Raw genomic sequence first — 27,321 nt, forward strand, 5'->3', positions numbered from 1 at the left:
AAGCCAAGGTTTGTTCCTGCCGAGCTACTGGTGTCTCGCATGTACTAGCTATGTGAGTAACACTAAGGGAATGGATGGCACCTTGGAGTGGGAGCGAGGGAATGAGTGAATGAACAGGCAGAATAAAGGAAGCCTGTATGCATCAGGACAGGCTGTGCTATGCAATGATAACTCATAAACCAACAAAGCTCAGTGGTTTAGTGCAATAAAATTCCAATTTCTTTCTCACATAAACTCTGATGTGAGCCCAGAGCATGCAGCCCCTTCAGCAACGGAGGGAAAGAGAAGCAAAGCTGGTAGGAGGTTTTTGTGAGGACCCAGCCTAGAAGTGCCCACACCACTTCTGCCCACTTCCCACTGGCCAGGAGCGGACAGTCTGTCATCTGGGCGCAATCCAGCTGCCATAGAAAGCTGGAAAATACAGCTGTGCTCCTGGGCATTTGGTGAGCACTAAGGACAATTAGAAAGCAGTGAAAGGGGTCCCTCAAAACTATTGGCCATTGCTTCCAGCCTGGCAGAAACCTGGTCCCCAGAGATGCCGAGGGACACGTGAGACCTGCACACCCATCAGCCACTACAGCTTGGTCTCCCTGGCTGCCTTTTGGGCCTAAATAGCACCTGGAGGCTGACTTATTGCTGACTAATTTTCAGATGCCAGCTCCTCCAGAAGGAACTGTGGGCAGAGTGAGGCACTAATAGACTCTGCTTGTCGGTCACTAGCAGCTCCAGCCAGAAGCACCAGTGCACAGAGGCGCGATGGGGTCAGGGCAGGAAGTTTTGATGATGAACCCCCGGGAGGCAGCAAAGCAGTACTGCTTCGGGAGGCATCTGCGCTAAGCTCATGCCAGCTGCCTAAAGAGAACTCCGCGTCCTCTGTGATCTGGAGTCTCCTGTTCAGGATGAAAGTAGCCGCCTCTGCAGGGCCCCGAATGCATGGCGAGGGTGCCGTGGCCTCTGGAACCGCCGCCGGCCGTGGCCTGTGTGGCCAGAGGTGAGGGTGGGCCCTGTCTGCAGCGAGAGCGCAGTAGGAGAAAGGAGGTTGCCGCTCTGCTGGGCTGCAGTCACTGTTTGGTTTTCAAAGCTGATGTGACATGCAGAGCCCATGATGGTCAAGCAAACGGCTTGGAGCTTGGCACAGAGTAGGCTCTCAGAAGAAGGTGTCAAGGATGATGATGATGGAGCAGAGAGAAAAGCTGCCATCTTTAATGCTCGGGGGTGGAGCACCAGCGCAGAGAGCCTGCTGCTTTACCCTGGAGGCTGCCCGCCTCAGCCAGACCCTGGAGAGTCACCCTGTCACCCTGCACCAATTGGGGGTATTTAAATGGAGCGAAATTTAAAATGCAAATAAAATGGCAGAACACTCAAAAAATGAGCCATCAGAGAAGTGAATGAATTGGAGGAAAGAGGGAAAGAAAGGATTAAAGGAGATACTGCAACTAGTAGGAGACCCTTTCCAACGGCCTGTCCTCACGCATTCGGTGCCTGCACTGGCCTTGCTGCTCCTCAGACCTCGCCCTGACACCACCCTCGCCCCCAGGGGCCTTTGCTGTTGATGTTCTCGCCACCTGCATTTCTCACACGCAGTTTTCACTTTGCTCACACCTTTGCAGCGCCGGCCACCTGCTCATATCCCGGTGGCAGAGAAACCTTCCTTAACTTCCATTCTTGGTTCGGTTTCCCCCAGAAGTAGCCCGACGCAAGGATGGTGGTGCACTAACTTGAGCAAGAACTCTGTAGGAAGGGGAAGTGAGACCAGGGACCGGAGCCATGAAAGCTGTGCCAGCAAGCAGTTGCCCTCCCAGCTTAGTGAGGCTTGGTCAGACCTCTGTGGAGGGTGGAGAACGCGCTGGGAGTTGGTCTAACCCAGAGCTGTCAGCCATGAGGGCCGCTCCCAGGCCACAGGTTCTCCCTTTTCCAGAAAGAAACACCACCCGCAGGGGGTCACAGAAAGAGGCCTCTGGAGTATCTGGGTGATGTTTCCTGGATGTTGGCAAGGTTGGGGCTGACCTTCCACACCACTCTCTCCCAACAGTGGCCTTGGCACTCTGCCCTTAGCCTGCTTCCCCATAGTGTCTATCTCACCACACGCCATAGCTGCATGTCATTTGTCATCTGCCCCTCCATGGGACAGCTCGCCCCGAGAGGACAGCGACCTCAAAAGTCTCTCCGTGCCTCAGACAGGGAGAGCGTTCAGTGCACACTCGGGAATTATTTGTTGAATGAATATTCAAAGAAGGATGGAAACATGCTGTTGATCTCACTGTTACTCTCAGCACGTGCAAGTGGGGAAGGAACAGGGCAGACATAGTTGTGGGGCAAAGGCGAGCATGATAGCGGACGGCCGTGGCAGGTGTCTGATGAGCGTCTGTTGAGCCAACACTGTCATTGTTTTGTTTGAATGGCTAAAGAATGAACACCAGAGAACAGCTCCTTGTTTCAGTGTCTGGATCTCATTTTTTCAGGTACTCAGGGGTTTTGTCCTCGCTATGGCCATAATACCTATTACTTTGGCCCTGAATACCGTATCCAGAAAATAACAGAAGGGGTTCTTTACAGACTGGAAAATGTACCACACCCAAAAAGGCAGACTAGTCTCGGTCTGCTGGAGGACCTGGTGGGGCGGGGAGAGAAGAAAGTGCAGCAGCGGTGATGGAGAGAGGGCAGCCCACGGGGGCAGGCGGCCTAGGACATGAAGCCGAAGGATCTTTGCGTCCCCACTAACCATCGACAACTGACTGTTCTACTATGACTCTCTTAATTTTTGAGATGACACTTTTGAATTTTATCTAAATAAATACCACCTATCCAAAGCCCCAAATCCATATTCACTACTGAAAAGGTCCAAAGACCACTTTTGTTCAGCAGATGCTGAACTGTCTGCTCCAGGCCAGTGGCTTGAATTCACCTTAGGAGGAAGCAACTTCAGATGTTTGTTATCATTGAAAAGGCAGCTTGTTTGGCAGCCTTCCTCCCCCCCCATTCCTGCCTTCTATAGGTTTCCAGAAAACCCTCCCACAAAGAACATTGGCAGTTCTGGAATGACTTCAGCCAGTAGCCAATATCTAGAAAAGACCTGGGAGGGCACAGTGGTAAACTGACACGATGGGGGGAGAGATGGAATGTGAACACTGCTGCGGGCCGATTGTTCTAGAAAGAGCTGCCCTTTACTGAGGTGAATAAAAGGCAAATAAATGTGGTGCTCACCACAGCTATGGATTTGACGGCCTTTACCACAAAGTCGAAACAGAAGAATCAGAACACTGGCTGAAACTCATTCCTAAATAAAATGAGATTCCCAAGTCAAGTCTAGGCCCTGGCTGCCTTCCCCCCCAATATTTTCACCGTCTCCTGTGACATCCTGGCCCTGATATTGAATTCCCTGTGGAAAAGACAGAAGGGGCTTCACTCTGGCCCACTGAAGGGAGTTTTGTCCCACGTGCACACAGGCTGTGTCAGTGCCTTCGACTGACTTCACTTGCAACTTTGGGGAGTCAGTGCAAAAGGCTGGTTTGTGGGTTATGTGAAGGCGCTGAGCTGCTCAAGGGCTCCATGCATTTCTCGAATGACCGGCTTAGCTGGCTGTTTTGGCAGTGCGTGCAATTCTATCGAAAAGGCCCCTTCCTGTGGCTAATCTTTTGTTAGAACACGTGAGGGGGCCATCCATGTGACTCCGACTGTTGCTTGGGCTCAAAATCAGTCTCTGGCTGACGTCACTGATTCATGCCAGCTGGTTGGCAGTTGTTGGCATTTGTGTTTAAACCTCGATTCCTATCACTGCACGGGGCGGAGACGATACAAGAAAAACACCAATAAAAGAATGCCTTGGCTCTTCAAGGCTAGGATCCAGCCCATCCCTTTCCAGATCTTGCTCTTTGACCAAACTGGTCTGAGCTTGGTGTCTCTCACCAGCACAGCTCTGCACTGTGGAGCTGGAGGGCCTGGGGAGGCGGGAGCCAGCATTAGGAAGGTCTGTGTCAGGACAGAGTGATCTACCTGCAGCCTCCTGAAGGTGAGTCCTTGAGGCACAGGAGAACAACAAAGCCAGCACTTAGCAGGGCAGCAGGGTCCGGCACACCCGGAGCTCTGTGGGTGCCCCAGAGCGACGCGTATTGCGGTCTGACTTCTGCGCATCTGGTCCACATGGAAAAGCTTTCATTAATGCTGACTGTCAAGGAAGGGGTGGCTTCAGAGATGTTGTCTGAAGAACAGAAACGTTTGCAGATTATTTCCCTGTCATGCCTAACCGTATTCATTCAGCAAGCACTTTTTTGGAGCACCTACTATGTGCTTGCCACTGTACTTGGTGCTGCAATATAATACACTTGGTTCTAAAAAAGCATATAGTCTGAAGAGGAGACAGAGAACTTCAAGGGTGTATGCGGATCGTGTTAACCCAGGCCCTACCATTTCGGAAATTATCATCATTTGGGGAAGGATTGAGATAATGGGTGCATTTGTGATGCTCTAGAAAACATGCCTTCTAAGCAAACTAAAAGAGACAAGATGAAAGCATAGCTCATTCCCTTACCTAAAAGGACAAACGACTTAAGGGACCATAAAAGCATCCATTGACTTGGTACGGCAGCAAAAGCAGAGCCCACTTTAATGAGCGATATCAAAGCACTTGCCTAAGAAGGGCAAACCTCGGATCGTGCTGCCGTGTTCTGGGAGGAGGGGTAGGATTCACGGGAGGGAAAAGGGGAATAAGAGTATGGAGGTAACCAGATAAGCTGGTCCTAGCTGACGCGGGCCCCAAGCACAGCCATGCCAGGGCACCATGACTCAGCAAACCAGTGGAATGCCAGCGGATGTAGCTAATGACCCCTGCCAGCTCAGTGGCTTAAAAAAGTCAAGTTTATTCCTCACTTGCATAGCATTCAGAATAGGACTTTCTTGGTGGGTAGTTCCTCTCCTCCCTGGAATTCGAGGATTCGGGTTTCTTCTAGCTTATGAATCTGCCATCTTCAGTATATGACTTCCAAGTTCTCAAGAACTAGAAGGAGAGTATGTGGAGTGGGGTGGGGGTGGGGGGTTTCAGGGTGCGAATCGCTGCTGCTCATTTTCCACCACTAGATGTCAACACACGGCCCCACCCAGCTGCAAAGAAGGTTGGGAAAGGTAGTCCAGCTGCGTGCCCAGGAAGAAGAGGAAATGGCTTTGGCAAACAACTAAGCCCAGTTGCCACTGTGTGCTGAGGAAGAGGTCACTCCAGTAGAGGTCAGCTCGATGTGGCCAAGAGCCCCCCTGACCTCCCTTACCGAGGTATCTGTGATGCCTAGTTGAAGAGCCAGGCCTTCCTGGCCACTCGGTCATTTCCTCTGTGCTGTGCCTCCCACTAATCTTGCTCCCCCTCTCTCACGCCTCCGTTTTCTTTTACTGGAGTAATTTTACTACCTGATTTCACCCTCATTTAATCAATTGATTTCCTGGCCTTCTTCTGCCTGGAGGTAAGCTCCATGAGGGAAAGAATTCTGTCAGGCCCACTGCTGTATCTCATGATTCATTGTTCAATGACCGAATGAGTGAACCAACTGGACCCAGGGGGTCTTGAATGCCGTCACGCAGGACATACTACTTGAGCTGAGCACTGAGTAGAATGTATCTAAGAGGAAAGAGATCAAAGAAAGGAGCCATAAAAGGAGACAGAGAAAGCCACAAGGTGTACAAATTGGATCATTTATGGAGTTGAGCCATATCCATTCAACCACATAAGCCACATATGTGAGCACCTACAACATAGGGGTCGGTGCTCTAGACCATTGCTTAGTCAGAAGATGTAAAACATACACGAGAAAGCCCATCTCAGCCTCTTGCCGTGAGCTGGAGCCCGCTCCAGGCCACTGCAGTGTTGCTGGTGCAGCACCTTGGGCTCGGCTCATCATCTGGGCCTCTGAGCTCCACTGAACCCCTTCCTCGCTGGGATGGCCGTGGTCTTCCCACGTGGACACCTGTTTCTGTGTGGGTCAGTGATGTGGGGTAGAAGGCTCCACAGGAAGGTAGGAAGTGGGGGAGGCTTTGGAACCAATGCACTCTCTTTGGCGCTAGCATTTGTGATCTTCGGGCCGCTGGCCAAGGTCTTAATCTCTCTGTGCCTGCTCAGAGGTAATCAGACATGCTCCTGGAGTTACTGTGGAAACCGAGTGAGGTTGCCTGTGTCAAGAGCCTACCCCAGTGCCTGCGTCGTACATGCTCACGAAGTGGGTGCCTTCCTGCCGACCTGTCCGTCTGCACTTCACAACACTCCTGCCGCAGCCGCCGCAGCCACGCTGCAGGACCAGGCCTGCACGACAACCGCCTCTCCCCAGCCTTCGCACTGGGTCCGCTCCTAAGCAGTTGCCAATTTTCCGTGATTTTTAACCTCAGCAGGGCCAGGTCCTTTGGCTGTCTTCCAAGCTTTACCAACCTCCCTGCGAACCATCACCACTCCCTTCACTCCAGTGCTGTGTCTGCCTTGCCCCCCTCCCCCAATCAGGGAGCATTTCTCTTGGCACCTGTGTGGTGCCCTGCCTCTCCCAGGGTGGGCACTGGAGCCGCCTCCAGTTACCATGCACCTGTGTCATATGGCTACCAGGTTAGAAGCTCTTGAGGCACTTGTGGCCTCTCTTTCTTTCTTCTTCTTTTTTCTTTTTTATAAAGACATTTATTTGTGCATACAGAACTGGGGCACAGGCCAGAGGTGCAGGGGGTGAGAGGCTTCACCAGAGACAGAGTGGGGAGCAAAATAGGCAGATCAATGAAGTACACTGCTGAAGGGAGCAGCAGGGAGACAGGAGCGGGCTGCTGAGCCTTGTGGGTCACCTCCGGGGTGGGGATGGGACTCAGGTTGAAGCCACTGCGGCTAACTTCCTAGTGCTGCTCTTTACCCTGCTGTGCCACCAGGGAGGGCCCCTTTCTTTTTCTTAAAGTCCTCTGCACAGGACCTTGAACATAATAAGAGGTGACACGTTCTGGTTTCCGGACCCCAGTGAGGTTAGCCAGTCAGAGACTCGGTTCGCTCAGAGGTGGGTGGAGCTGAGGCTGCCATGCCAGCCAGAGCTTTGTTCTCCACCGCACCCCTAGGCCCTGTGGAGCCAGCTGCCTGCTGTCCCCTCTTCCTCCCCTCTCTCGCCTCTGCCTGCCTCCTTAGCAAATCCGCCTGAGAAGAGAAACAGGATGGATGTGCCTTGAGCCTGGGAGCTGCAGGGAGGGTAGGATTTAGTATTTTGAAAGGTGATTGAGTTTTTGAACCTCAGTTGTTTAAATTTAAGAACGATAAATTCGAACCATATGAAATTGACAACATTCAACTATTTTAACCTACAAAAAAAAAAAACAGGAATTTCAAAGGGTTCAGCCTAGTGTCTTGGTATTTAGGCTCATTTGCAGGTGATGTGTTCTGATCTGTGTGGGGCCCACCTGGCCTCCCCAGTGAGGCTCCTCGGAGCTTCTGATGGGCCACGGCCTTCGGTAGAGCCTACTGTTGCTTATGGAGTTTCCATCCTAGGCTCTGGATTCAAAAAAGGCTAGTTCATTTCCCTTCTCCCTGCAGGTGCCAACATATGTGTTTGATCTCTGGGATAAACGCCAAGACCTCCGGGCTTGAGTTTTCGAGTCTTCTGGAGATCAAAGGCTCTCCTCATCACCACATGCCTTGTCTGTGCTGTTACTCAACAAAGTCAGCCCCGCTCCTCTGAGGGAGAGGCAGTGGCACAGTTCCCAAAAGACAAGGGGCAAAGGCAAGGACACCTCCTTGTGACATGTGAGACAGATGAGTGTGAAGGACGGAGGCTTGGGTGTTTTTCTCAAGTAGACCGTAAACTGAAAAATACAGAAATGTTAGGTGAATTTTAATCACGTGTGGACTGGGTCCCTCTGAAGGGGGCTTCTGTCAGCTTCCCGCGGTATGTAGCCGAAGGGGTACTCGCGCCTTGAGCAGACACTGCATTCCCGGCAGTCCTTTCGTGGGACTTCTAAACAAGACACCGTTCGCTGTACACTTCTGCTCGAAACTGTATCCTGGAGACAAAAGAAAAACAAGAAGAAACCTAAAACTGTGTTCGGTAGTCTTAGTGCCGTCATTTTGAGACTATTTAAATAAGAAATGATTCCACTGTCATTAAGAATCATGATTTTCAGCCTAAGAGAAAAGAGATCAATTATAAAATCAAGGAAGTTAAATTAAAACCTGTAATCTTAGATTTGAATTGGAAATGGTGGTTTAAACTCCTGATTTATTTTCACTGTCTGAAATGTACATATTTTCTAGCCCTGTCTAGTGGAAAAGTCCAGAGTCAGTGACCATGCGATCACAGCAAAGACCTGGTGCTCGGTGTGTGACTCAGCCCGTTGCCTCTGAGGGGAACCAGGGCTTGCTGGAGCAAGGGCCGCTCCCAGGTTTGGGGCAGCAAACATGCCGGACAACCTGGGCCAGAGGAAAGGCCTCCAGAGGTCCAATGAGCTGTGGGGCACAAGAGACAGGCCCCGGCCTGGACAGAGTGGCCCTGAGGGAGGCAGGCTCCCCTCAGCCTGGCCTGCAGGCTGCCCTCCAGCTGACGTTCCAGCCAGCATCCTGAGCCCTCTGGCAGGGTTCTTCGCCGCCACCCTCAGGGATTGTGCCATCAAATCCATTTGAAGCGACTTTGGCATTGGAGAACTTTTCATATCAGCCAGCTGCACAGTCAGGATAGCCTGAATTCCAAATGCATGTGCTTGTGTGCCGGGAGGCTTACATGCCTAAAACTCCAAAGCTATTAGTGTCCTGCCCTCTACAATTCATTGCACAGGTGCTGGTCAGCACTTCCCAGGATCAGTGTTATTGGCCCATGTCTTTCTCTGGCGGGGGAGGCTACCTCTCTAGAAGGCTAATATGGCTCTGGCCCCTCAGCAGTCCCCAGCTGGTGGCTGGTAGGAAGCAGGAGGTAGAGAGTCCTGCTCCCGGGCCTCCAGGGTGTGTGTTCACCACCGACTCCCAAGGGTGTTAGCCACGTCCATAAGATGCGCAGGAGCCCGCTGGCCGACTTGCTCCCCTTCTCTTCCTCATGCCCAGGCCTCCTGGCCTGTAACTTCAGAGCATGTCCTCCTGATAAACCAGACGTGTCCTTGAACCTTTGTCTCAATGCCTGTCCCGGGGGAGGCCCGCGCCCCTTTTCACTTTCCAAATCTATCTTCCATGGGCAGACAGAGGGAAAGAGCTGTCCATGGAGAGCAGACCTCTCTCGGTATCACTGCAGACTCAGCTAGACTCGGGCTAATTGAGTCACGAGAGAACACATCTTTTCTGAGGCCAGATTCAATATATTGTGTGTGAAGTCTCCCCCACGTATGTAGCTCAGACAATGTCTTTTATAGAAAGCACAGAACTCATTATAAATATCTAGCTTTTGGGGTGGAAAGGTCCTTGGGAAAGAATGCCTTTTGGTTTCCAGGCGCGTGTATTTATAGCTTCTTTGTTGGCCCATCACCTCTCTCCTACCTACAAAGATACTAATTAGCAAGTAATAATTCTAAGTAAGTGCAGTGGAGGTGGTATCGGGGCCTTTTCGTAAGTATTTAAAATTTTTCCATCTTTGCTGATGGTCTCTAAGTAAATTTTCAGACACTAACCTCTACTAGGAGAAGAGACGTGTTAGCATATATAACGGATGTCGCATGTAAATTCTCTGACTGCTTCACCATTTAACTAAGCCAAGGCCATCTGCCCAGGAGGACGAGGGTGGCTGTGTGTGCCATGTGGAGAACAGCACCTTCGCCTCTCGCACCCAGGGACATGCTGCGTCTCCTGGACAGAAAGGTGATTTCACATGCTGTTTCTTCCCTGGATGTCTCAGGTGCCTGTGTTCACGGCTTCACATCACTGACTTGGGCAGGGGTGAAGGGGCTTTTCACCCCGTATTTGGCCTTACGCGCCTCCCTTCTTCCCCATCTCGGGCATGCAAGGAACACAGGTGACTGCATACGATAGGTTCTTTGCACATTTGTGACATTCACCCTTTTCTGAATCTTCGAAGCATTTCCTAACTCTCCACTTGGTGCTCCAGAGCTACAAATTCCTACTTCTGATGAGGGTCCTTTTTTCTGTATTTTCACTTGTTCTCAAACTCAGAGCACTGCTGGCATTTCTGGAAGGGGCGTGGGCTGGGAAGGCAGGGCCTCTTGCATGGTGACTCACGCCAGTACGTGCAGCCCAGCAGCTGGCACAAGTGCGCCATCAGTTGGTGACGGGCAGGTCGTGTTCAGTCCAGGTTGCTTACCGCCAACGGCACAGGGTGACGGGGAGGGGGTGATCTAATTACTAGGTCGGGCTAATTGAGATAGATTTTGTAGATCAAAACAGGTGACGATCACTAACTTCATATGACTTAATCTAATAACCTACCTCGGTCCCTGCTCTCTCGTTCTCTAGATGAGTGCCACTCAGCACGAGGGCTTGGGACAGGCAACACTGACCCCCCAGGGTGCTGGTTTGCTCCCTGGGCTCAAGCGCTCCTGAATCCTAAAATAAAAATGGTTGGTTCTTAGAGGGTAGTTGAGGGTAGGTTTGGGGGGAAAGGTGAACCTAGTAGACACGATAGGCAAAGGATGACGGAGAGAGAGGAAGGGCCCAGCGGGTGGGCTGAACGTCAGTGTGGAAGGAAGAGACTGCATGGATCTGGGTAAGCAGGCCTGAGCTTGTTTTGCCTTTTCCAAAAATCATCTCCATGATGTTGGGTCAAATCCCTGCACTTCGATTTCCTCTACAGCACATGAGAGGGGTGGCCTAAAGAGCTTTCAGGGTGTTGGCAATACCCAGAACAGGAGCCCTATTTGAACCTCAGGAGGCAATGTGCACAGACACAGGCATGCACCCACAGGTGACAGAAACAATAGCTTCGCAAAACAATACTTACGACATGCAGTGCGCCTGGTATTTTCTATTCGACTACTCAGTTTCATTGTTTTTAAAAATGCTAGTCTTGATCCGCTGAATGGATCTCACAACCCACTAATGGGTCACGCCCTGAGGTTTGAAAAAGCACAGAACTCCGTAATTTCCAAGGTCCCTTCCAGCAACAGAATCCAATGATTCTGCTAGATGCCTAAAGGAATTTTCTTAAAACAATAGCTGAGCTGTGACAGATGGCTACGTGCTTACATTCTGGGGGAAATGTACGGTGTAGAACATGGCAATAGAATGACCTGAAGATAAACAAATAAATTACAAACCGCTTCTAAGGAGAATGGATAGTGCGGCGCTGACAGGACTCAGACAGCCGGTGTGTCCAAGTGAGGAGGCTGAACTCAGCCCCATGCAACCAGTGGCAGATGGGGGCAGCCCCCTCGCTCCCCATCAGAGAGGTCACAGGCGCCCTGACGTCGGGTACGCCTACCTCCCACTTTCCCGGATGTAGGACCCTCCGCCCCCACCCCAGTGCTTTCTGCAGCCTTACCCTTGTTTATATTTCACTCACCAAGACAAGAAAGTGAGGAGAAACAAACTGAGGAGGCTCCAGACCTTTTTCTTTTTTTGCACTTGGGCCCCAGTCCCGGCCTCTTGGTCCAGAGAAGGGACTCACATTTCACAAGGAGTGACACACAGGACTTTGTCATTTCACTGGCTGCTCAGACCACGCTCTGAGGGCCGTGTGCTCCCGCTTGCTGGGAGAGGGGACAGAGGCGGTGAGTCGGGCGCTCAGTCCAGCTCACTGCCCCTGTGCTCGGTGTCCACTTGTCCATCCTGGCGCCCAGGCTTGCTCCGTGCCCTGCCACAGCTGGCCTGTGCCATCTTTCCAGGTGGGTGAGGTGATTCGTAATGTACTCAGAGCGGGCCGGACTCTGGGCCAGGCTCCAACCCTCCCTCTGAGGGAGGGAAATGGACCCTGGGACAAGCCCGTGAAGCTCACGGGGGCGTGAACTGTGAGTAGAGCCCAGGCTTCCTGGTCTTTGCACAGGAGGCTGGGCCTTACAGGGACAACAGTAGCCACCATGATTCAGTGCTCCTCCTGGCACGAAGTGAATTTATTTTAGAAGGCAAGGGAAGCGTGTTAGGGGGAGAGCCTGTTCCAGGTCCTTTCTGTGAACAGAGCAGTACAGCCGTATTCTTGGGGTAGCTTGAGGCCCTGCAGCTTGTCCCTGCTGAGGGGTCCGAATGGATGCTGTGTCCATGGTGGGAAACAAACCTGAATGACTGTAGTTCAACAGATCAGGAGGCCCGTAGGGTCTGAGCAAACCTGGCCCTAGTGTGGACAGCACCACAGCTGGCAGGCGCCTGGTGCTCCTCCCTCGTGCCACCAAGCCCAGTGGGCAAGGGAACGGTTGCTGCTGGAGCAACGGCAGCTGGCAATGAGGCGTTTCACTGGGAGGAATCTGCTGCCCTGCCACTCAGCAGCAGAGAATTTGGGCAGCGGCAGTAGAGGACTTGAGTAGGGGCCACCTTGGCCTGCTGAGGCTCCCCTCAGCCCGCCAGGCCCCAGGAGGCGGCGGCGGCACCGACTAGGTCAGATGCGTATGCGTGTTGATATCTGACTGCGTTCACTCCTACTATTTTCTGTCGCAGGCCAGCAGACTGGACTGTTGGCAGAGGGGCGTGTTCCAGAAGAAGGCAGTGTGATGGGTGGTGGGGCTGTCCTGGGTGGAAGAGTGGGAAGGACAGTCGGCAAGGCCTGTGTGGGGAGTTCATCCTAAGAGCCTAGTTTTAAGCCTCTGCTCTCCTGAAAGGATAGCAATTCCACTTCTAAATCACCTGGCACATTTTTCTGAAATTTGCACCACCCCCCACATTCAAACTTCTTTTTGGCTGTCATATTCCTGCTCTGGAGTTCTTGAGAGCCTGGGAAAAGGGAAAACGAGCAGTATAGAGAGAGCATTGGCCTGAGGGATGGAGACTGGAAGCCGGAGAATCAGCCTTTTGTCCTCCTCCTGAGGTAATGGAGCTTGAAGGCAGTGAGGGGCTCAGGAGGCCGGAAAGGGCAATGGTAAGCTAGCTCAGCCCAGCAGGGCAGGGGAGGCTGGGGGCTGAGGAGGCCTGGGGCCAGATTGTATCTGTCCCTGATTTTTACCCTTCCCAGCAGTTCCTAAACAGAACGGGCCTAGAAATGGGCCTGGTTTTTCCAAGAGAGTAGCGGGCCACTAGTGTTCCTCACCTCCACGTAAGCTCATTTCAGACAAACGCAGTGACCATAACCAGGCTTTCAATACATCACTATGAATCAAGTCTAGACAATTCCATTATCTCGAGAGTTTCACAGGGTAATGAACTAAGTTCAGTCTATAAAGACTTTGCTGCCCTGTGGACACAGCCAATGTTAGCATTTTCTTGCGGCAATTTGGTGGTGGAGTCTATTCGTGGTGCTCTCTGTATTTCTGACGTATGACAAGTCTTCCCTGACAGGTTGTCCGGCACTTTCTGAAAGATCGACTCAGCTCTTGGTTGCTCCTCGTGCCATGGCTGGTTAGAGCTGCGATGCCGACTCCTTTGTTTCAGTTTGGAGGTGGCAGACAGCCTGCTCCACGTCCCCGCACCCCCACAGTCAGCCTGAGTTTAGACAAACTTATGTCAGTATTAGTTTGGGAAAGAACAGCAGCTTGGAAGCCACAGATGGTTTCGAACCCCAGATCTTCTACTTAGCAAGTGTGTGACCTTGGGAATTACTCACCTTCTCTGAGCTTGTGTTTCCTTCTGTTAAATGGGGCCCATGAGGGTACCATGACCATTATCCCCCTGGGTTAGAACTCCCTGTGGGAACCTTCAGGCTCAGACAGGAGAAGTGATTCCAGCACGTCGTCTCTATGCTATAGAGAGACCAGTCACCCTGTTTCCCATTGTAAACTGTGCCATCAGCTGCCCCTTCCTTGGGGAGCAGTAAAAAGGATAGGAGAGGACAAGTCCTAGGCCAGGCAAACTGAAAACAGTGGGGATACCAGGTTTTCTAGTACCTGGTGAGAAACTCCCGTGAATTTAGCACCTTAAAACACCCATCTATCATCTCACAAATTCCACAGGTCAGAAATCGGCACAGTTGGACTTCGACTGAGGGTCTGACTGAATTCAGTCCTTCCAGGTTGTAAGAATGAGGTCCTCGGCACCAAGGCCTGCCCAGCATGTCCTGCTGTGTGGTTTCTTGCCAGGCCCAAGTGCTTCTTCAAGGCCAAAAGAATAGTGTCTCCCCTACTTTGTGTCTTTTCCGAAGGGCTCACCTGATTAGACCAGACCCATCTGGAACACTCATCTCCCAGATCACTCACAGCCAGCTGAGTGGGGTCTTCGAATCCCCTTTGCCATGTAATCAACCAAATTCACAGGTTCTCCTCCGCTCACAGGAAAGAGGGGGCGCAGGAACAGTGAGGGCACTCCCAGAACTCGGCCTACCTGGGAGGAGCCTCCTACCGGCAGAGGAGAGCACTTCCCACTTCTTTCTGTCATTTATGAGAATGAACATTCCTGGGGATGCTAAACCTGCCATCTTGCATGGCCCAGCGCTGGTGATGTTGTTACGCCAGGAGGAGAAGGGGCCAAGTGGACAGAGGCTGGGGCAGGCCGTTGGCAGCCCTGGCCCAGGAGCTTATGGATGCGCGGATTCCACTTTCAGTGAACCGTTGAATTCCTTTAAAAAGGAATAGATTTTTTAAGGAAGCGGAATGGATAGCTCTCCCTGGCAAAGCTCCATTAGTGCCTGTCTCTCTGCCGCCAGTGGACACATAATACTAGTTAATGCTCTGGAACCAAAGGACAAAACTGAAAGCAAAGCATTAAAGGGTTTCCTTCCTCCCTGTCTAAGAGGTAAACACCATCGTGGCAGCTAATGAGTGAAATTTTCTGCTAATGCCGGGTAGAAATCCATCATAGCTTCTCAGCAGATTAAGGCCTCGGACGAGGCGAGGTGAGGTCCCTGGCCCCAAAGGCTGTCCTGATGGGGGCTGCTTCTGCCCAGAAGCCATGACTGGGCTGCCTGTGCAGGAACTTAGGCGTCAGTCTTCGTCCTTGTGAGTCCACAGTCCTGAGCAGCAGGCAGAACTTAGCTGCCCAGATCCAGATCCGCAGCGCTGGCCAGCCCCGTGGTGCCGTGAGAATGTGTTTAGCGCACCAAAAAGCAGGCCTTTCGCAGAGAACTTGACAGTTAATGTTTGACGAACTTCTTTACTTTCAGGATATGCGAACTAGGTCTTTAATTTGGGATTGCCTACTGCAGAAAGGGGGTGTGGGGGGCACAACCTTTCTGACATTCGTAGCCTTTGTTGGGGCCTCAGACCATCTCTAGGGGACACAGAACATTAAAGCAGGCGTCTGCCAGCAGTCCCCAGGAAGGGGTTGCTTCTCCCAGCCTGTTGGCGTCCGGCTAGAATCATGTCGAAACCATTGTCATCTAGAACCAGAAAACGTAAGTGCCCTGTAGGCATGAATCCTTGCGTGCTCTGTTCTGCGCTATCCCAGCGCCAAGCACCATGCTGGGATTTAAGAGCTGCTGGAAAGTGAGCACCGGGTGGGTGGAAGTTGCTATATTCTGCAATTCTTCCTTCGCCCATGTTGCCTGTCTCCCTTCACACCCATAAGACTCTGGGGCATCATCACATCTTGTGCTAGTCAAATTTGCCTGACCATAAAAAAACATAACCTGGAGGATACTTTGAAGATATACGGACTACCAGTCCTCTCTGTTAGAAATTCTGGTTCAGGAGCTCTTGGTTGAAGCCCAGGAATCTGTGTTTTGCAAAGTCTTTTCTGTAGAATGACACAGAGAGTAACTGTGGTAGCTTGGCTCTCCCCCATAAAACACTGAAGAGTGAGATCACTTGACCTGGTCTCTGAGGTGTTGTCAAGAGGTAGCATTCTAGTGAGTAATGCTACAGCAGTAAGAAACTTACGAGTCTCCTGGTCTTCCACCGAGCCGCCTGGGCCTAGCCCCGAATCCTGGCTCCTGCCTTCCTATCGATGGGCACAGGCAAGGAGGCCTCAGAAGCCCCTTCTTCCGGGGCTGCCCACTGACCTTCTTGCCTCCTCCTTCCACCAGGCAGGCTTTCTTTTCCAGCCCTTCTCCAGCGGCCGCTTGCATGTGAATTTGTAGCCACCTCTGTGGAGTTTGGTAATGACCTCTTCCCTGTTGAGCTGGACTTGACCACTGTCCCAGGAAGAGGCTGACTTTTAAGCATGACTAAAGCCTAGGTCTTCAGCATACTTCACACAGGAGAGAGGGAAACTCGGATCCACATATGGCCTCTGCACTTTCCTCCCCACGCTCCGGGCGCCTCATCTGAGGCCTCACAGGCAGGCGGGGCTAGGGCCGCGCTGCACCTGAGGCTGGCTGGCCCTGGTGCTGGAGGGGCCCCTGTGAGGTCATTCCCTCCTGCTGGGAGAAGCTCTTTTCATCAGAATTTATTTTGCCTCATGGGTGATCTCCATGCTAGGCTCAGCATGTGTGGAGACAGTGTGGGCTATGTGCTGCATGGGTGAGGGGTGATGCACTTCCTTCCCCAACCCCCTGGATAAGTGGCAAAGCACCGGCCCCTCTCCTGGTCAGGCCTGGCTGTGTTTTCCTGCCCTTAGCCTGTAATGCTTTCTTTAATGAGGAGTGACACTCAGGAAACTGAGCAATGTTTGAATGATGGCAGACAGTGCAGTTGGCAGGTGCAGAGCAGGATAAGGTAAAATAGTGAGGTCAGAGGTCACAGCAGACAGAAAGCAGAGCACAGGTCAGTCCAACGCTCAGAGGCTATGGGGGGGCGGGGCTGAGGCGCCTAGCTCCACTTCTGAGGCCCTTAGGCCAGACCGCTGGTCCGAGGCGGGGGTTTTCCATTTACTGCTGAGGTTTTCTCTCATTTCCTGGAAGGCAGGACCCGGCGCCACCCCAGCACTTGTCCAGGCTGATGAGCAACTGTGTCAGAATGCGAAGCAAGGGTATGGGGAGGAAGTTAGACAGTCACAGACAGATGGTTGGTGTCCTGTGGTCGCTCATCCGTATTGTGAGCGGCAAGCCTTTCTCCAGCCTGACATGAGTGCCAAGGCCAAGGAGCACTCTGGACCCACTCCCCCAGCCCGCCCCTCCCCCAGTCTGCCCAGCACACAAGGTAAGACTGTGAGCTCTAACGGCTGCCCCTCTGTGTCTTGCAGCCGTCTCCAACCTGGATGTGGAGAGCAAACTGAGCGTGTACTACCGAGCGCCGTGGCACCAGCAGAGAAACATCTTCCTCCCGGCCACGAGGCCGCCCTGCGTGGAGGAGCTACACCGCCACGCCCGGCAGAGCCTGCAAGCCCTGCGCAGAGGTGAGTGATCCCCAGCTTGGGGGGCTTAGGAGGTGGGGAGGTAGAGCTTGTCCCATCCGGGTTCTCCGCCTCCTTTGTTATGGCCAGCACTAGGAGATGCTCCCTTTTCTTCCCTGAAGGGGGACTCAAGGGCACTGTAAGCTGCCCAGACACAGAATTGCAAGCAGTGTATGGTCTAAATACAAGAATGAAGATAACCTGAAGTGGGAGATGATTTATACTAATAATATCAATATTTGCAATAGACAAAGGCCTGGGCCAACTGCACTTACCGCAGTGAAATGTTTGTGCCAATCAAAAGTAGGTTTGCATTAAGCGAAGCCATTCTGAACCAAAAGCATAGGGCAGTGGAAATCAGGCCAGGGGGACACAACCCCCCAACCAGTGCATTCTGCAGATAATATACGCGAGCAGAGAAAACCCCGACTTGGAACTGTAGTTAAAAGGGCATTCGGTTTGACTCAGAAATACATTGTAGGCTTCCTCCTTTACGAAAACTTCTGGGGGGATTTGTGGAATCTGGGGCACCGTTTTAGGTTCACAACTACCTGTGCCTGGCAGGATGGCTGTCATCTCTGTCTCCCACCCAGTCATCCAGAACCTTCCCCACAGGCCTCTTCATTCCATAGAGCAGCACATAAGCCTGGAGAGGTAAAGTTGCTCACCGCGGGTCTGGCGCAGCCCTGAGCGCTGCATTCTCTTCCTCCTCACTACACCTGTGTCCTGGCGAAACAAGCCAATAGATATTTTCGCTTTTTAGTTCTCTCACATGTCTGAGAAAGCCAGGGCTAGACATACAGGAGTCAACTTCTCTGACTCTGGCTACTTGTCAGTGCCTTCCAACCTTTCCAGTTAGGACAAGAAGCCTTAGACCCCCCTAAACTGGGGGGCAAAGGTAGACATGCAGCTTTTTTGCCTTCCGATCCTACCTGGAAACAGATGGTGTCTACTCCATGTCTCTGTTCTAAGTCCCCATCCTCTTTTAAGGAATGGTATTTTGCAAAAGTATTAAAATTCAAATATTTAATGTCACTCTCAAGATGGAGAAATAAAGTGACAAATGCTTTCAGTTGATTTTCTTCCGGCTGCTGCGCCTCTCCCTTTCCCGTCCCTAATGTTCCTTTTCATGCAAGAGTTAACGACTGACACCCTGGGGCAGTGGCCTCTGAAAACCCCTCCTGGGTGATTAACAGTGAAAGGTGATGGGTACCCTCCCTTCTCCGGCACTCTCACTGGTCACTTTAATTTTGTAGCTGGTTAAAAAGTCATTCTTTAACCAATTTCTAGCGCTTGCTGCCTTTTGAAAATCTTCCATCACGGTCTGCCTTGTCTACGCAGCCTGGATGAGGCACGCATCCGGGAATGTCCTATGTCCCGCCCCTCATAACTGTGCATCCTAACTAACCACTGACGGACCTGCCTTCCACCATTAATTTAAAAAAATCTCTCAGCCCTGAGCATGACCCTGAATATTGGTGCAACTGAATGAAATTCTGCAGAAAATCGGTTGAGCATTGGGGCACAGAATGACTACACAGGAATCGATCCTTCTTACTAAATACTTTCTCTGATTCCATCACTAGACAACGTGAGTAACGTTAGTCCTTTCCACTAATTATTTCTCTCCCTTTATGATTACTAATAAGTCATCCCTGGTTAGATTTTTCCAGATACAACCAGATAGCATTAAGCTGCTCGTACACTATCACATTTCACTGCGTTGTCAGACTTGGACTTAATGGCAGCTCTGAGGAACAGCAAATGCCAACATCAGTTTTCTCGGCACTTCCTCCAGGGGCTGAGAGAGGGGTATGGGGCCTCCTGGGGTTTCGAAGGAAGACGGAGGAGCTGCGTCTTGCCCTCCACAGACTGGCTCGCTTTGTGGTTGTCTCAATAGCAAATCTTGGGTGTAGTAGTTTTAATAGCACTGCAGAGAGCCATAAACAGGAATTATAGGCATCATAGAATTAAAAACATGCAGTGTAGAATTAAAATTAGAAAGTGGCTTTTTTTTTTAACCTTGTCCAAGAAACATAGTCGCGCAGAGTTGCACACATCAGCATGCCACTTGTGCCATCTGGTGGCCAGGACTTGTACTGACCGCTCAGAGGACCGCCCTGCTCAGCAAATGCCGCAGTGAGTGTCCCTGAAGAGTCTCTGTTTGGACAGCTGGAACACCCTGACTTCCACCAGGAGGGGGCGGAAGCCCAAGCACGGTCAAGGGAGGCTACAGTGATACAGCCTGCTCCCAATGGAGCTGAGGCCCCTGGGAACTGAGAACAGAACCTGGAACCTGGTGTGTGTGCAATAGCCACCAATAAAAGCCACTGAGGGCCAGGCCTGGTGCTAAGCTGGGATCCAGAGAGCGGTATATGGGTCCCCGGTCACAGGAAATTCCTGGTCTGTGACGGAGACAGGCAATAGCCAGGTCATTTCAACAGAGCGGTGGGTGCTCAGAGGAGAGACGCCAGTCAAGCCATGGAACTTCAGGGAGGGCTTCCCAGAGGAGGTGGCACCTTCGTGGATTTCAAGTGAGTTAGAAATCAGTCCCTCTTTACTACCTTTTTTTCTCAACAATTCTTCAATGCGCAGAGCCAAATGTACCTTTAAGTTACACCACTATTGATGTTCATAGACAGGGAGAAGGGCATTACCAAGTGACTAGAAAGAGGTAGTTCTGGTGTATATTTCCTTTCCTTTCAAGTGTCAGTGCTGGGGACTAAATTCTGTTGGTCTAAAGGTGTAGTTTCGGGTGCGACTGGCTGGATGTGCTCCCACCGCAGAACTACACAGACCGTTGCTTTACCTGCCTTTGCCTGGACCATGGCAAATGACAAAGCTCTATTTAAGAAAGTGGAGGAGGGGAGCAATGGGAAATTGAGTTGATGTTTCTCTCCAGACCCTTCCCCTCCTCCACCTTTTGGACCACCTGCCCTGTATTCTATCTACCCTTCCTTATGGATTTCAGCCCCGAAACAGTTCTCCTGGTGTTGGCCATTTGAGAAAAGCCCACTGCTTACAGAGAAAAATGAAGGTGGCTCTGGCGGCAGACACTTGAGCAAGGAAGACATTTATCTCAAGAAGTCTACCTGGTAAACGGGCTGTGAGGCTGCTTAGCAAAGACGACCTACATGGTGATGAGGGCTTTTCTCTGCTGCTGAAGGGGAGTCAATATTTGCCCAAAGAATCCCAAGCAAAGGAAGACAAGGAGACCTGCCACACTGCTCTGTCGCAGGCAAACTTGGGGGTTCAGGCAGACAGACCTTTCAGATGTGGGTCGCAGTGGGGAAGCTTGGTGGTAAAGCATGTCAGCTTGCAGCACGCGGAATCCAGATAAAGCAAACAGGCTGGCGTCAGGGCCCTGAGGAGAACAAACAGGCCTTAGAGAAAGGCCCAAGTGTGAGGGCCCAGTCGGTTCAGCCTGTGAGCAAGACAGGGGCATGGAATGCCTTCTCCTGCCAAACGACCAGCCTTTAAGGAAGGCACTCAATCTTCCAGTCACGCAACAACCACTTTTTGAGACCCTACTACGTCACAGGTACAACAGGGTACTGGCTTAAAAGCTGAATAAAATATTGCCTCATTCCTCTGGGGGCCAACTCCTAGTGGAAAAGGCAGAGACAGAAAGACCATGATTTTTTAGCAATACCCTGCGCACCTCAGGGCCTTGGGAGAGAGGGCACTGAGCCCACCCACAAGGGTCGGGGCCTCACTTCTATCTCCCATCATGGGTCAAAATGTCACTAGTGTCACAGGAGCTGCCTAGCATTCTACATTTTCAACGTTCTAGGAATTCGAATGCGTTAAACTATAATCAAGTTCTGTCAACCCAGAGAACCTTGCTGTAGTGAGTGAAAGGTGCTCTCTGACCTTGGTGTGCCTGTAGGTCAAGCAGTGGTCGGCAGCACGGCCACGGCCCAGCACGAGTCTCGAAAGCGTAGCGGCTCCATGGGCTCCTGGAGCCCGTGGAGGCATCTGCAGAGGAGGGCGGGGATGGGGCCTCTCGCGCCGTTGCTGAGGGGATAGCGAAATGTCTTTGGCATGTGGCAACGGCTCCGTTAAATATTTGGCATCATGATTGTTATTGGCAATGTACTGAATCATAGCGATTTTAAATAACAGACGGGCAGAGAGCTTAAGAAATCTACAGCACAAATTTACGCCTTGGCTACGAGTGTGTCTCCAGATTTCAGGCCCTGGGCGTGAGCGTGGACAGGATTTTGGCTAGAAACATACCTTTGATGTGGCCGGTGAGTTGCATACGGTGGACTTTGGGGCTCATGGAGACACCCAGAAAGCTAAGTTGGCTGTTTTCGCAGCTTGTCCCAAAGGTGACTTCATCCTTAAATCAGGTAACTGTTGTCACTGGGATCCCTTTACTCTCTGATTGTCGTGAATGGCGGGGCTGAACAGGCTGCAGTGGTGGCCACAGATGCTAAAAAAGAAAAAAAAAAACAATAAAATGGAATAAATAACATCCCGGATGTGTTCCGCCTGCCAATTTCTGTGATGTAAAAACCCCCACCATGACGGCCCACGGCTTAAACCTGGCTCACAGAAGTCGTGAACACAGTGTGCCTCATGCCTGCTCCAGTGTGGCCCCAGCACCCACGGGTGGCAGTGGGCCCCCATAGCTGGCACTGCCCGGCCAGCTCTGGTGGGTCCATGCCCACTGTCCACTGCAGTGGTGATGTCAGCTCACCTTCCAGCTCTGCCCTGGATTTTCTTTTTCCCCCTGTGTTCAGCTATTTGGAAAGGAGGCACGTTGGGAAATACACTGCCTTTTGCAAGCTCAGAGTGAGCCATCCTGCACAAAGACCATGAGCTGGGTCTCCTGAAATGCAGATGTCCAATTCCATTTCAGTATGAAGTGAAAGTCCGCCCGGAAGCAGCCTCAGATTCTTAGTTGGTATATAAGTGAGCTAGATCAGCAATAACTCACTTTGCCCTCAAGCCTTGCTCAGCTGGCCACGGGGGCGAGAGAAACTAAAATACCAAGTAGTTTTCTGTATGATCGTTTTTCTGCCCCCAGAACACCGGAGCCGGAGCGACCGCCGGGAGCAGAGAGCTGCAGCCCCCCACTCCGTGGCGGCCCCTCCGCTGCCAGCCTATGGCCCATCTCACAGCCAGCGGAGGCGCGAGGTGAAAGACCGCCACTTCTTAACGGTGAGCTGGGTGGCTGGGCCTTGGCAGTTCTGCAAGCAGATCATGCACGTTGGGCTGCTGAATTTTGCCCCTTTCGTTCCTGCAAGGAATGCCTCTTTTTTGGAATAGAAAGGGGCTAGATGGTTTTTTTTTTTCTTTTTAGTTAACTGATTGCACAATGCAATAAAGTCATCATAATTAAGGATTCTAAATGCTTCCAACCCCAGTTCTCCAAATAAGCTGGAAGATTTGGGGCAGGCTACCTTTTTGCCCTCAGTTTCCTCACTGGTGGTATGGGAAGACTGATAATACCCAGCTTACGGTGTCTGAGGGTTAAGTGAGATGAGGCATGGGAAGAGCTTGGCGCCAGGCCTGGCACAGACGCAGCTGTGCCGCCCGCTGCGATTTCACTGGCCAGGTGATTGCGGTCCATCATTGCCTTGGTGGGGCGAGCTGGGAAAGAACTTAAATAAGGTAAAACAAAACAAAACAAAACAAAACAAACCCTACCATTTGAAGTCAAATCATCCCATCATTTCATGTTCCCATTCATCTAGGGAGACTGGTTATTCATGGGAACTAGTTACCAGAGTGATATTATCACTACTGGTGATTTCAGCTCGCCTGGGTGGCTGGCACCCACCTTCCCAAGTACAGATTGCAGATGGCAAGGTTGACCTGAGTTCGGGACACCCACAAGCACACCCTCCCCAGGTGTCCTTCTGGAGTCTCCCTGGGGACAAGCGCCTCTGAGCAGCATGCCCGAAGTGTGGGGCTGTGCATTCTGTGCCCACATCCACCCGCCTGGCCAACATGGTGCACCCTGTTCTCCTTTCATTCTAGTTAGAGGCCCAAAGTCTAAAGAAGTTACAACAGTGTGGACATAAATGGTGGCTTTTATCTGAAATTGAATTTCTATGTATAGCTGTAAGCCCTGTACTGCACCCTTACAGCTTTGCAACCTGCAAAATAGCTATGTGGTATGTGGGTCTGGTGATGCCCAACGCGGAACTGAGAACAGACTTCCTCCCCGTGAATGTGCGTGACGGGAGCTTTGGTGGAGAATGAGCAAAGCATGTGCACATAGGAGGGTGTGAAGATGTATCCCCAGAGGAATAGAGCCATGGCAACCACAGAAAAGTGAATATTATTTGAGGGGAAAATTTCAAAAATATGAATGAGTCTGCATGATAGAACACTGGTAGCACAAGAAGTGAAGGGTGTTGCACCAGAGGTAGACATTTTCCTGTTTGTGGCTGGAGAGGAAGCCTCATGTCCTTCAGGCTCACAAGTGTCTGGAAGTGTCAGGCCCCTCGCTCCATTGTGGCCGTGCAGCCTGGGGATAAGGAAGGAAGGTAAGAGCCTTTTAGACCTTCCAGGTCTTTCTAGAGAGCCGTTATGCATGCTGGTGATTTGTTACAAGAGCCCCTGCTCTACAAAAGTTCTTATTAAGCTCAAATCTGCTTGCTGAAGCATTTGCTTTTAATGAGGCATTTTCTGCATAAAAATGCTAAAAATATTTTCCCCTTCATTATAACATGTTTTGTGGCTCATTAAGCTGGTTTTCTTGGGTGGTGTGAGGTTGGGAGGTGGGAGAGAGGAATGTTGAGCATTTACAGAGATGACATAAAAATATTACCCTGTGTCATAACCTGCACAATTGTTAATAATCTCTAAATACCAAAGCAAGAGTATAGCAAAAGGCTTAAAATAATGAACAGCAATGAGGGTCCTTTATTTACCCAACAAACTTCAACGAGAAAGATCATACTTAAGGACACATTGGAAAGTTTGTCCATCTGAAGTGGTAATATTCAGTACGCGTAAGTAACTTGGGGGAAAAATTAACTGTTTCATTGTTCAACTCAGTTTGGGTAAGCTCCTTGGAAAATATTCCCTTCAAGTTACATCCCCCAGACCTGGAGCTCTCGTCATTAAGCTTATGAGAGCTGTGTATCTCTGTCAAGGAAAAGGCTGCCAGTATAGGGAAAGGAAATTGCTGAACAGAAACTTTCTTACACACCAACTCTCCTTTCATTTAGTAGACTTGAGTTAAGCCATTATTTCCTTCCTTTAAAAAAGCACTCATGGGCCCGCCCTGGTGGCACAATGGGTTAGGACTCAGCACTGTAAGCTAGCTGTAACTGCTTCAGTGCGAGTTTGATCCCAGCCGGGAAGGTGACCCACATGGCGCAGCAGACCTCTCCTGACCCGCCCGCTGCCCCCCTCAGCAGTGTACTTTGTTGCTCTGTCTGTTCTGCTCCCCACTCTGTCTCTGGTAAATACTCTCACCGCCCCTGAACCTCTGGCTTGTACCCCAATTCTTATGCATAAATCAATCAATCTTTTTTTTTTTAAGATTTATTTATTCATACAGAACTGGGGCACAGGCCAGAGTTGCGGAGGGTGAGAGGATTCACCAGAGACAGAGTGGGGAGCAGAACAGGCAGATCTATGAAGTACACTGCTGAGGAGAGCAGCGGGTGGGTCAGGAGAGGTCTGCCACACCATGTGGATCACCTCTGGGGCAGGCGGGAATCGAACTCATGCAGAAGTGGTTTAAGCTTCTTTGTGCTGGGCTTTAACCCGCTGTGCCACCAGGGAGGGTCCAATCAATCTTTTTTTTTAAAGCACTCATAATGAGATTCTGCTAAACAATCTTCTGCAACTGTGCTACTGTACTTTGGACACTAAAGGCATGGGCTGTGGGGCCAGATGACCTGGGATTTGAAAGCCAGCTCTATCACTTACTAGCTGTGTGACCCTGGGCAGGTTCATCCGTTCAGTAGAGATAAGAGAAGACAGCACCTCATAAGTTTGAAATAAGGATTGAATGTATTGATACCTGCACGTCATGCCTGATGCATAATAAGCACTCCGTATGTGTCTGACGTCATCAGCATCGTAACCCAGTCAAGTCCCTGAAGACTTGACTGACATGATTGTCAGTCATGGAGTGACATAGTGATAAGATCACAGGTCCAAGAAGATTTCAATACTAGCTTATAAATTTCTGGTTGTATGATTCGAGAAAAGTTAACATATCTTTTTGAGTTCCAGTTTCTTTATCTGTAAAATGGGGATAAAACCTTCAATGGCACAGGGTTGTGAAGAAAATGCAAAACAGTGTTATGTAAATTTGATTCAGTGTTCAGCCCAGCACATTACCTGATGTACACGAGTAGCTGAATACATTCATTACTGCTTGTAGTAAAACTGTTACCAGCAAATGAAAAATACACTCGTCTATGAGGCTGGAAGAAGGATAAGTTGTTCCATCCTTTCCAGAGGGCAATATGTCAATATTTATCAAGATTCTAAGATCCATACCCCTTGGTTCAGCAGTTCTAAATGTAGGCATTTATCCCAAGGCAATAACGTGAGTGTATACAAAACTTTATTCACTAGAATGTTCATCAAAGCAATGTTTACCATAGAAAAATAATTACAAACACCTTAACATCCAATGATAGAGACTTAGCAAATTTTAAGGATGGTTCCAAGGTAGCCTCATAGCTCCTCCAAGAGGAAAGAGGGAGTGCCTGGTTCCTTAAAATTTGCTTTATCTCAAAAGTTCTCACAGGAAACTGACCCAGCTGTTTAGCTTATAATCCCACTGGCTGCAAACCCAAGGGCTGTCTCCTAATTAAAGCCCATCTTGGGAGTTCTCATTCATCCACGGTGAGATAAGGTGACTTCAGAGGAAGGGCCCCTAAAGGTAATTACCCACCACTTTGCTCCCCGATTCTGAAATTCTACAACCAGACACACTAGTTTCCCTTCAGGATATTTCAAATGCTTCTTGGGGGCATGACACGACTGTGGACTTGGACTAAAGAGGAGATTGGGACAACCTTCTCCAAATCAACATTTATCTCACAGCATTTTTGCCTCTTCTTAATTCCCCAGAGGAAATACACAATGGAGAAGGTAGCCATAAAAAGTGAGGAAGATCGTTATGAACTAAAAAGCAGTGCTTTCTAGAACCTACTCTTAAGTAAGTTTGGGGCAAAACCTCAAAGAGCATCATCTATATTTGCTTTCATGTTTCATCTTAGAAAAGGGGCATATAAAAATGATACAAATATCATCATAAAAATGATACAAATTATACAAAAGAAGTTCATTCTGCCATCACACAACACAGGCATCTTGAAAATCTCCACACTAGGCAAAATTGCACAATAAACATCAAAAATGGCATTATGAGCACAACATTCACTAAACTTCATTTTCACACATACATATGCACAATGATAACAACTTAATAATAATAATTAAAAAAAAACAGTGGCACCATTCAGAACTACATAAATAGTGCAACAAATCTATCACTTGACCTAGGGAACAGCCTGAAGTTTGTTTGTGGAGTGCAGGTGGGGCTGTGAGCTGCTGTGAAGGATTGGAGGGCAGCTGGTCTGCAGTCAAGGGAGGCCGTGACAGCGGCGTGACAGCAGCAGGTTGGGGTGGGGGGTCGGTTCCTAAGCATGGGGGAGCTGAGGGAGCTGGGAGATGTTTGTATCTTGGGAGGTCTCACAGCACAGGGCAACGTGGGTGCAGTCTCCAATCTCGCCTAGTTGCTTGCATGAAATCAAGTGTAAGCAAACTTGAAATTCACATGAAGCTCAGATTTTTCTCTAAAGTATCAATCATACTGGAACAAGTAAGCTTTTGCAAAATAAACACTCCCAACAAAACTGAAGGGCCCAGGACACATCAACCAAAAGTAACAAGTTAGTTTGCTGGCAGGGGCTAGGTGGAATGGGGTGGAAAGAATGGGGTGGAGGTGGAGAGAGCAGGAGCATGACACTTCTCTGAGCATATTTATTATTGTGTTGCTGGAACTCTTAGAACCCAGGGAATGTTTCTCATACAGCCCAATAAATAAATAACATCAGCCAGAATGCAGGGACTGGAAATGGAAAAGAGACTGTCACAAATAGACCTAACTGCATGGCCAATGA

The 27,321-nt window shown here is 50.4% G+C and overlaps 1 protein-coding gene across 1 annotated transcript in view; it reads left to right on the top strand.

Annotated features, from left to right (window-relative positions):
* Positions 1-27,321, top strand: part of NHS (Nance-Horan syndrome (congenital cataracts and dental anomalies)) — a 209,658-nt gene that overhangs the window by 154,609 nt on the left and 27,728 nt on the right. Inside the window, exons 3-4 of the mRNA XM_004690075.2 lie at positions 17,030-17,212; positions 22,245-22,378. Of these exons, the coding sequence (XP_004690132.1) occupies positions 17,030-17,212; positions 22,245-22,378 (317 nt within the window). The remainder of the gene's footprint in view (positions 1-17,029; positions 17,213-22,244; positions 22,379-27,321) is intronic.

This window comes from Condylura cristata, unplaced genomic scaffold (assembly GCF_000260355.1).
Source record: "Condylura cristata isolate star-nosed mole 26May11 unplaced genomic scaffold, ConCri1.0 scaffold00027, whole genome shotgun sequence".
NCBI classification, from domain to species: Eukaryota; Metazoa; Chordata; class Mammalia; order Eulipotyphla; family Talpidae; genus Condylura; species Condylura cristata.